Raw genomic sequence first — 10,597 nt, 5'->3', positions numbered from 1 at the left:
TCTCCCGCCTCCCAGGCTTGCGGCGCCAATCAGCTGTTTGGCGCCACAAGCCTGGGAGGGAGAGAAGCAGAGCGGGGCGGCATGCTCAGGGGAGAAGGCGGAGCAGAGGTGAGCTGGGGCAGGGAGTTCCCCTGCATGCCGCGCCCCCCTCCCCTTACTTGCTGCAGGCGGCCCTCCCCGCCCCAGCTCCCTCCACCGAAATGCCGATGACGACCGGGGCAGCCGAAGATCCGGCCGCCGTGGTCACCGCCAAAGAAAATGCCACCCCCTCAAATGCTAGCGCCCTAGGCGACTGCCTAGGTTGCCTAATAGGTTGCACCGGCCCTGGCTGCACTCCAGCACAAAGATAAGCACAGGCTGTGAGGGGGCAGGCAAGGTTAAACATTAGACATAGTCTTCTGCACTGAGCAAAAACGTGTTAACTCCGTTACGTGTCTTCTCCCCTCTCAATATCACGAGGTAAAAAAGGAGCAGAATATGGGGAAATGGTCAAATCTGAGTGAGCAGTTATGGGTTTAAATGCTATTCTCAGATTGCAAATGAGGTTTTTATTTAGGCATTCCCATCACTGGCTGTACTCCTACTATTAGTCTGCACTAACTTTATGGCCACACTGCAGCACTCTCTATGCAGAATCAGGTTGTCCTGATTATCACTTTAGTTCATATATTTCTTTAAATTCCTGTTATAGTGGATTCCTACAGGCAAAAACCCATCTTTCCTTTTGCACATATTTTAGTTTCACACAACTACACCATTACCTGTTCAATTCACATTGGTCACAAACATATATAATTATCTTCATTATAGAGAGGAAAATTCCATACACAAGACTGATATGAACAGAATAAAAGATTGTGTACTTCCTGAAGCATGTTGCTGCTTTTAATGGACTATACTTAAAGCACAACAGCATGCTCAAGGTATTTTTGTATATAGAAAAAGAAAGCTCTTGAGCAAACCTTCACCTCTTTTGACTTAGCAGAAATGGTCCGTTTACAATCTTAGCTTTTAAGGCTCCGTATCTACCTAGATCTGAGTATACTCTGGGGGATATTGGGTCTGAATTTTAAGGACTTCTTTTCATGCTCAGTTCAGAATCTGAGGATTCTTATCAAAACAATCTATTACTGTTGTGATTGTAAGTGAAGATAATTGTCAGTATTTCTTATTTTCTTCCTTTCAAAATGTATTCCTCCTCATGTTCCACCTCTCTGCAGTGCCTACAAAAGCCTGCCAATTGGCGTTCTCCCTAGTCATGGGTCCATTTTTTTTTTAAATTGAGTTAAGTTGCTGAATAACCTGTTATTTTACTGATGTTAGCCCTTTCCCCCCTACAGTCTTGTTCACCCCACTATGCCACATTCAAAATTAGTATGCAAGCTCCTTTGAGCCAGAGATCTTCTATCTGCTGCTGTCCTAACTCAAGACTTTTTAAATAACATTTACTTTGTAATAGTGTTTATAAATGAGTCAAAATGATTTAAGCAAGATGTGTTCTCTTCACATTGTTTAGTGAACACTGCACTATTTTGTACCAAATGAACAGGTGCAATATGCTGCTTAAGAATTCATTTCCTTATGTTAAAATGAAAACAATAACTTGATATCCCTAATCAATTTTCAGAGTGCAGTGGTTCCCAAACTGGGGTACCACTATTCCAGATGCTTGGTTTCCCTTCCTTATCTCCATCTATTAAACTGCTTACATGGAAAAGTAAATTAAGAAAGTATTTCACATAGTATTTAGCAGCTGTCTTTTAATGCAATCACTGCAGTTGCCTTGGGACTGTTTGGTCCCCAAAGGGAGATGACAGACTCCATGCAAATGGGAAGGGAGGCATCTATGAGGCAATTACTTTTAACATGTGATCTGCACTATTTAAAAAAACAGAAGTTTAGCACATGTAGAAAATACAATCTTCTGACCACTACAGCTTGGGTAATATCTAAACTTCCTGGGTTGGGGATGTTCAGATTTGTGGGTTTGGTTAGTCCTATTAGAGTTAGGGACCAGCACTATCAGAGAAAACTACATAGGCATATGATAGCCAAATATTAACCTATAAAGTATACTTATCTAACAAGTTGTCCATTATACTACTAAAGTTGTCACCTACTAGCAAAAACTTAAAGGTATGTATATATTTTGTTCATTCTTTCAAATTGAGTACTAGCACTTTTTTATTATCTTTGATACCTAATTAACAACACTGTCTTGATATTTAGCTGACAAATAAAATTTGAGGAAATTAATGTATGTATGTCCTAATTATAAAGAAAAATGTCAGTGATCAGCATTCCCTTTAATGGGCCAAATTCTACTTATTTACACCTGTTAATTTCTTTGATGCTAATGCTATAGGTACAAAGGAGGGGAGAAACTAGCCCCATGAACATTTGTTACAGGTACTGACACTTGCATAACAATATAATCAAGTCATACTCCACTCTCCACTGGCTTGGAAGTGAGACTTTTATAGTTGCATTTGATTACAAATATAATCAAAATACTGTACTTATGCTGGCATGCATTGATATTTTAAGATCTAGGTCTTTCCACCAGAGCAGGATGTACATTTGCAATTTTTTTAATAAATAGGTATATCTCCATATATATCTCAGAGCTGGAAGGGACCCTGAAAAGTCATCAAGTCCAGCCCCCTGCCTTCACTAGCAGGACCAAGTACTGATTTTGCCCCAGATCCCTAAGTGGTCCCCTCAAGGATTGAGCTCACAACCCTAGGTTTAGCAGGCCAATGCTCAAACCACTGAGCTATCCTTCCCCCCTTTTTATTGAAAGTGAGGTGATGTATCTAGACAAGTGGAGACCAGAGAATAGAAGCATGGCTTAAAAGAAGCCCTTGTCAGCCTTGAGCTTTGAAATCTGTAAACTAGGTTTTTAAAAAAAAAAAAAAATTCCATCCAGGTCTGTAGATTTAACATATGCAATACACAACTGTATAATACACTTAGACAGGGGTTCTCAAACTTCATTGCACCATGACCCCCTTCTGACAAAAACTAGTTCATGACCTCAGGATGGGGGACCAAAGCCTGAGCCCCACTGACCTGGGGGTGGGGGCAAAGCTAAAGCTCAAGGGCTTCAGCCCCTGGCAGGGGGCCTGTAACCAGAGTCCCAGCATGCAGGGCTGAAACCTCAGGCTTTGGCCCTAGGCCACAGCAAGTCTAAGCCAGCCAGCCCTGGTGACCCCATTAAAATGGGGTTGGGACCCACTTTGGGGTCCTGACCCCCAGTTTGAGAACCTCTATCACTGTATTTTGAGCCAAGTGATTTGTACTCAGTCAGTGGATGGAGACAAATGTGGCAGAGGAGGAAAAAGGAAGAATGATTGAGGGGGAAAGGGATGCAGGGAGAGGAAGACTAGGTAAGAGGGCAGATGGGTGGGGGGCAAAGGTGGATAAGAGGTTGAAAAGGAGATGGAAAAGATAGATGGGAATTTGAACAAAGTGGGGAAAAAAAAGCAGAAGCTGAGCTGGTAGGGATAAGGAGGGGGGACCGAGGAAGAGTATTGTATGAATATGGGGAAGCAAGGCTGTGAATGGTGTGGGTAAAGGCACTGACAAGATATGGAAGGAAGCAAACAGATGAAGAGTTGGGTGTGGGGAGACAAAAGGATTGAAGGTGAGCTGTTCCAGAGGCCAATTCAATTCTTCAGAAACTTCTTGTTTCTCTTCAGCAACGTTTTGCCTAGTAGGCACTGCTTCAGCATGGGGATGATATGGTGCTAGTTGTACAATTGTGATTCCTCTGTGCACCTCCTGCAGTGCAAATCATGAAGATGGTGTGGAAGACAGCAGGGCCATCACCATTCACCCCACAAGGAAATATGCTACGGCCCCTGGAGGCGTGGGGGCATACTGCCTGAGAACCAGAGAGCTTCAGGATACTCGAGTCCTCAGTATAGAATTCCTCCAGCACTTTCGTTGAAGCAGTATAGATCTAACATCAGTGCTGATCCCACCAGAAGCAGATTGCTAAAGGTGCTATTTTTAGTTGTATTTAATGTCTACTACAGCAGCACAGCTGTAGCACCGTAGTGTAGATGCTTCCTAAATCAATGCTATCAAAGTAATTAATCCACTTCTCTAACTACATAAAGAATTTCTCCATCAACCTGGTTAGTGTGAACCACTAATCTAACTACCTCACACAGCATGAAATCTTTCACTGCCAAATGACATAACTAGCTCAATCTAATTTAAGTGTAGACCAAGTATGAGTACAAGTATTAGATTGACTCAAGGGACGCTTTAGTAATGGGTGAATTAAGCTGCAAGTAGTAGTGGAGCTGTGCTATGACACTTGTAAGTACGTAAGAGCACAAGGAAAAGAGGGGATATAAGGTAGGTTACAGATATCTAAAAGCAGCTATCAAAATTGAAAGCTGGCTTGCAGGAGAAAATTGGGGGCTGGTTACTTGGGAAGATTTTTAGGTGCAAGGCCTATTTCCTATACAAGTTTCATTTCAATTTCACTAGCTCCTGGGGACCTTAAGTATGGTAGGAATCTTCAGTACTGTGGATCTGATGAGCACCGGAAGGAAAATCTATTCCCATGCCTTAGTATATCTGAATACCATATACAACCTTCCCTGAGAACACTGAAGTCCACTAAAGCAGGGACTCTGGAGCACCTAAGTTTTTGAGCAAAGGCAGACCTCACCACACTTAAGGTCTACAGGAGGGATTTGCTCTTGGACCCACCTTTTGGGTATACATACAGCTTTGTATTTTTTACAAATCTTGTTTTGAGAATTATAATGTTGAAACACTTAACCGTTTACAGACAACTCAATAGATTGATGTCCATAATAGTCAGCTAAATACACCTAAACTGGTTTCTATCTACTAAGACTCATACAACTGAGTCACTTTCAGCTAACAATCAAGTAAATGAGACCTGAAGCTGTTTTCTTAATTAAACTAAAGATTGTAATGTGACATTAAATACTACTTACTGTATTCTGTTTGACAGTGCCTAATATGGCAATATGAGAATGCAATCAAAGGAGAATAATCATTGGTAAGGATACAGTGGTCACCAATTCAGACTTTAACAGACCTCTGACTTTTGGCTGGGGCCCTGGCAGGGCCCCTGATTTTTATTCCCCCCCACCCCTTCTGTATTTTTAGTAAAAGTCAGGGACATGTCATGGGCTTCCAGGAATGTGTGTGTTGCTTGCAACTTGACTTAAAAATACCCATGACAAAATCTTAACCTTAATCATTGGCATAAGCAAAGCATAGTGGTTAAGGTACAAGTGTTACACGTGATGTACAGAATTTTTCCTTTGTTACCCAAAACTGATTAAATTACACTTTGCATTATAGAAGATTAATTTTCTAAAGCATATGTTCAGAAAGCAGCCTTGAAAGCAATCAACCATCACTCACATTTTGTCCTAAAGAGACTCCTTTATTTTTTTAAGTTACACTATGCCATGAATTCATAGGGGATTGGCTCCAGCAGCTCTGGCTCTTTGCCATTGGTTCTCACAAAGTGTGCTTCTCTGGGTGGAGCAGGCTGTAAGCAAAAATAGCAATAATCATTAATGTGACAAACACTCAAAGTAAACCTGACTTACATTTTTTAAAACATTTATTTTGCAGTTACATTAGCAATGTGTAAACCAATTCTATCATTTGTAATGTGAAGTTTGTCTTTTCAGAGGATTCTATTAAGCTAAATGTATTTCCAATCTGACTGCTTTAACAAAATAGTCTCAGTGCTACTGAGTAGTTCTGGGAGGGGCTCCCCCATTGTAGAGAGGGAGTAGCCAAGTCAACAGAAGAATTCTTCTGTCAACCTACTGGTGTCTACACTGGGCATTAGGTCACCTTAACATCACCACTCAGGGGGTTATGGATTTTTCATACCTCAGAGCAATGCAGCTGAGTTAACCTAATTTTTTCCAGTACAGACCTACCTTAAACAAATATTCAGTGTTTATCTACTCAATATTTCTCCCACTTAGGCCTGGTCTAGTATCAACACAGAAACCATTAGTTGATTGGCCTCCTCCATTAGTGTCTGAGGAACAAACATTCATTTACATGGTCAAGCAGTTTGAGTCTTAAGTGTCATGGGTGTATCATTAGTTCAGTTAATAAAAAACAATACCTGGCGTTTCAGTTCAAACCAAGTGCCTTTTTCCTTTGCTTCCTTTTTCTTCTTTTCATTTTCTGTCACACGCTGCAGGAAGCTGTCTCTGCTCTTAGAATGCTTAATATGCTCAATACGCACATTAATTCTCTTGGCGAGAATCTTGCCCCTGAGGGAAGAAGCCTGTTTTGAATCTATTGTACTTATAAAAATGTGTAAGACTAAAATGAGCTTCAATATTTAAGTTGCAGAAGCATGACTCTGTAGCATTTTTCTTAAGGGCTGTTGCTCAAAACACACAGAACTGTAGTCAGATTTTTATCAGTTTCTACAACAAGGTGCATTAGCACATGGTTAAGTGTTATATCATCTCAGGACTAATACTCTTGAAGACAAATGATTCTCTCCTCTGTAATACAGGGACAAATAGTTGTATCATCTACCACTATTGTAGTTCAATCCACAGTCAGTAGGTCCAGGGATAAATAGGCTATGTACCTTGTTGTAGTGACTTCACTATATTATGCACAGCTGAGTAAAATTAAGACAACATAATGACCTTTAAAAAAATATTTAGTATAAATATGCTAGCCAGCTGAACTCTTCATAATCTTGTTTAGAGTGCCACTCAGAGTCCAGTGTTTCCCCTGACAGGATCCAAGCCAAACAATCATTGTTTGCTTGGGTTTTAAAAGGACTTATTTTACCCCAACTGAATGACCAAGGAAGACAAAAAATGTCTACTTGGCAAAGTGAAAGAGGGGGTGTCACTAGTTATTTTCAAAAATCAAATTTCACACACAGAGGAAAGTTAAGATACTTACTTAACCTGTTTGTTTACGATAATGCCAACAGCATGCTGAGTAATGTTAAATACCCTTCCAGTCTTGCCATGGTAACACTTGTGGGGCATACCTTGTTGAACAGTACCCATGCCCTGTTAAAAACATAGTAGAGTAAGACCATTAAAATAAAGTGAAACTATTCTACTCAGCTTTAATGTGGAGAATAGAGAATAAATTTGACATTCTTAATTTTATGGATATCTTGGAAAATGTTTACAGGTTTGCTTTGAGCTACTCAAATGGTCACAAGATATCTGAAATCTATTAAACTTCTCTGACAATCCTGGCTTGCTTTCAGTGCCGGTGAAATGATTTGCTCATTTTGCTATTACCAAAGCAATCACATGAGACAGTCATCATCAAGCTCCAGAATGTCAAGAAGCTTAGACTTTGCATCCTTAGCTTTCTCAAACAGGCAAATCTTCTCAAAAGTTTGCATATTGGAAGATAAAAGTAGAATTCTTCTATGAATAAATCAATATCCAGTGCAAAAGCTAATATAAAGCAACACTACAGTTGATTCTGGAGCACAAGTTCAGAAAATACGTTATGGTACTCACTGCAATTGAAATTGTCTCAATGCAGCTATTATATATGCAATCAAGTACATCCCTTAGTTTATTTCCCATATTTTAAAATGTGTTCACTGCTTCCATCTCTGTGCATATATTTTTAATATAGACTCCCCAAGCGACTCTACCTGCATCTAGGATTTTAGGTAGGAGCTAAGACAGATCCCCTTTGCACAATACCCTAGAAGTAAAATGTTGGCTCTGTTAGGCCAATAGAGAGTTGCAGACTGAGTTATTACTGCTATTTGTGTATCAACAACATCCAGGGGATGCCCAATCATGAACCTGGGTCCATTGCATCAGGCACTGTACATAGAGTAAAATCTCCTCAAGATGTCCAGCTTCCAGACATCAATTCCCAGTGAACATGCAGGATGGAAGAGACAGCTGTTACAGCAACCAAAACCATCCCTTAATTAGTATTTACAGTTTCAGCCATGTTTTTAAATTGTATACTACATTGTTTTGGCACTGAATTTGTTTTAGACCACCTTATTTCATCTTTAAATTATGCTATACTATTAGAAGATACCTTGATGTCCACAATATCACCCTTCTTGTAGATTCGCATATAGGTGGCCAGAGGGACAACTCCTGGGGGAGAAAATAAAGTGATTTCATAAGCGAATCATTTTTACTAAAAGTGATATTTCTCAAACTCATCTGAAAAAGCTTAAGTGACTAGAAATGGAGAAGCCATCCATCTTTTCACATTTAAAAAAGTGCAATTTAAGACACTATGGCTTATTCAAGTTCAGTTTTAACCTGATCAGTGTAGAAGTTACAAGACGATTGTAAGATTATTTTTTTTTCATTGTCAGCTGTGTAATTGCTGTTGCCATTGCCTTTTGGTAAGAGCAGTTTGAACTTGTTCATTAATGCTATAGTTTTAAGCCAGTGCTCCCAATACATATAACTATTTCTCACTTCCCCCTTCAAAGCAGTTCTTATCCGATCTTTACTAAAAATGACAAGTACTGTATTCATACTGTATCCTATTTTCAAGCAGTCAAAAGATTAGGTAATCAAAATCTGAGGAAGTACAAGATAAAGACAGGTACCACATGGAAAAAAAAAACATTTACTCTATATGACAGCATTTTGTTCTGCATTTTTAGTTGTCTCCTTAAATACGTTGTTCTTAATACACCTCTACCCCGCTATAACGCGGTCGTGGGGAGCCAAAAATCCCTACCACGTTATAGCTGAAACCCCGTTATATCGGGGTAGGGGCGGCAGGGCTCCGGCAGTGATTTAAAGGGCCCGGGGCTCCCTGCAGCAGCTGGAGCCCCCCGCAGTAGCCAGAGCCCCGGACCCTTTAAAGCACCGCCGGAGCCCTACTGCTACCGCGCTATACGCGAACCCATGTTATATTGGGTCGCATTATAGCGGGGTAGAGGTGTACAACGCTGATAAGACATTTAAGTATTGTTAACCATTTCTCATTAGGAATGGCTAAACTCATTAGTGCTATGAATGCAGGTATCCCTAACACAAGCTGTACTTACCATGTTTGCGAAATGGCCTCGAGAACATATAACGTGTCCCTCTCCTTTTCCCCTTTGTGTTTGTCATTTTGGCAAATGGCTATTAAGAAAAGAGACAACTCAGATTATCCATGTGTATTCGCCCCCAGTGCTAGTCAGGCCTTGCAACATGTGTGGAGCTAGTGTTAGTTTCAGAGCATACTCCAAATTACTGTAGAAACCCCTGACAAAATCCTGCTTGTTGCTTAATACTTCCAATAAGAGCTTCATAAAAGTCAGTAGGGAAAAAATGTGACAGCTTTGCCTAGATGAACTAGGTCAGAAAAAATATTTTAAACTAAGCACAAAGATGGCAGAGGGGTAGGTATGTTCGCTAGCAGATCATTTAGAGACGTCACACAGTGCAGACAGGCAGCTTGCCCTGGCGTCACGTTAACAGTTGGATGAAGTGACTGTACAGGTACGTAGCCCCTTAGCAGACAAGCCCGGGGCAAACCTACTAGGACGCAGGCTGGAGACCTACCCCGCCCCCCCCCGAGAACGGGGCGCCTGAACAGCCACCTCGGGAAAAGGCAATGCTCGCTCCCTGGCCCCAGACCGCCCGCCCTCCAGCCCACCGCCGCAGGCAGCTCCCCCGTGCCCCCTTCCAGGCCTGTGCAGCGGCCTCCCCTTTCTCGCGCCAACTCCCCCCCACCCCGGGCCCCTGCAGCCGCCTCCCTTTTCTGTCCCGGCTCGTGCGAGCACATGCAGCGGCCTCTCCGGCACATGCAGCCCCCTCCCCGCGCTGCTGCCGCCGCCTCCCAGACCCGGCCCGGCCCCACCAGGCCTCCATCCGCTGCCCTCCCCCCCACCCAGCGGTACCGCAGCCGCGGAGTTCCCTAGCCGGCGTTATAGCAGCGTGACAAGAGCACTGCCTCTCACACATACCTACAAAATGGCGGCTCAGGCCGAAAGGAAGGAGGCGGGGCTTCCCGGGCTCTCTTAACGGGGGACCTCAGGGGCTGCCCGCGAATTGCCTGACTATAAAGCAATCGAGGGCGGCGGGGTGGGGGCCGGAAAACAACAGCGGCTAGCGATTCACCGAGTCGGTCCCTGTGTGAAACACTTGCCATACAGTGCCCGACTGTGGGCCTCGCCATCGATTGAAAACAGGCAACTGTGTGGACAGCCTGGGAAGTGGGCTTTGGGGGGCCACGTGACATGGTGGAGCGGTTGGGCGGAGGGGGTCCTAGTCCATCATCTGGGGAGAGCTTGTTCTGGTGCTGGTAGACGCCTGGCGCTCTAGCGCCCGTGGGAGAAAACAACGTGCTCGTGTCGCCCTGTGTGGACTGTTCGTTATTAGTCTATGTTAAAAGTCAGGACAGGCTCTGCGCGCTATAAACCTTGTCGGGGGCTCCAGTGAAGCCTGTGAGTCATGTCACCCAGTGGAAAAGCCTCGATTTAAATAATCAATTTTAATCAACTTTTCCATTTATATTTCACATCTTTAAAGTGTAATCTCATTAGTTGATATAACCATTAAAATGTATTGATTTACAACTAAATAGAGCCTTTACATGAGATTTG

General features: G+C 42.5%; 1 protein-coding gene and 2 non-coding genes across 4 annotated transcripts; all 3 read right to left on the bottom strand.

Annotated features, from left to right (window-relative positions):
• Window positions 1-5,419: 5,419 nt before the first annotated feature.
• LOC112116916 (60S ribosomal protein L21) lies at window positions 5,420-9,995 on the bottom strand. Of its 2 annotated transcripts, none has more exons than XM_024214666.2 (6): window positions 9,959-9,995; window positions 9,053-9,131; window positions 8,077-8,138; window positions 6,952-7,064; window positions 6,146-6,296; window positions 5,420-5,548 (listed from the first exon to the last, which is right to left on the bottom strand). In XM_024214666.2, exons 2-6 carry the CDS (start codon window positions 9,117-9,119, stop codon window positions 5,459-5,461), a joined length of 483 nt encoding a protein of 160 aa, XP_024070434.1. In that variant the 5' UTR covers window positions 9,120-9,131; window positions 9,959-9,995; the 3' UTR covers window positions 5,420-5,458. The 2 variants fall into 2 exon arrangements, with proteins under 2 accessions (XP_024070434.1, XP_024070435.1); XM_024214667.1 differs by lacking the exon at window positions 9,959-9,995 and adding an exon at window positions 9,893-9,906.
• Window positions 6,764-6,893, bottom strand: LOC112116920. The gene has a single exon (XR_002908933.1). It is a non-coding gene; the product is annotated as a small nucleolar RNA SNORA27 (small nucleolar RNA).
• LOC112116919 lies at window positions 7,262-7,338 on the bottom strand. The gene has a single exon (XR_002908932.1). It is a non-coding gene; the product is annotated as a small nucleolar RNA SNORD102 (small nucleolar RNA).
• Window positions 9,996-10,597: the final 602 nt, after the last annotated feature.

The sequence above is a fragment of the Terrapene carolina genome, unplaced genomic scaffold (assembly GCF_002925995.2).
Source record: "Terrapene carolina triunguis isolate 2854851 unplaced genomic scaffold, T_m_triunguis-2.0 Scaffold139, whole genome shotgun sequence".
Lineage (NCBI taxonomy): Eukaryota > Metazoa > Chordata > Testudines > Emydidae > Terrapene > Terrapene triunguis.
The sequence above is the reverse complement of the archived record's forward strand: the minus strand, read 5'-3'. Positions and strand labels throughout refer to the sequence as shown.

Bases quoted from the DNA above. Each gene is read 5' to 3' on its own strand.
- LOC112116916 (XM_024214666.2), bottom strand. From the start codon at position 9,119: ATGACAAACACAAAGGGGAAAAGGAGAGGGACACGTTATATGTTCTCG. The intron at 7,065-8,076 runs GTATCTTCTAAT...TGTTTTTAACAG, and splicing joins GTGATATTGTGGACATCAAG to GGCATGGGTACTGTTCAACA. The intron at 6,297-6,951 runs GTAAGTATCTTA...TTCTTCCCTCAG, and splicing joins ATCGTAAACAAACAGGTTAA to GGGCAAGATTCTCGCCAAGA.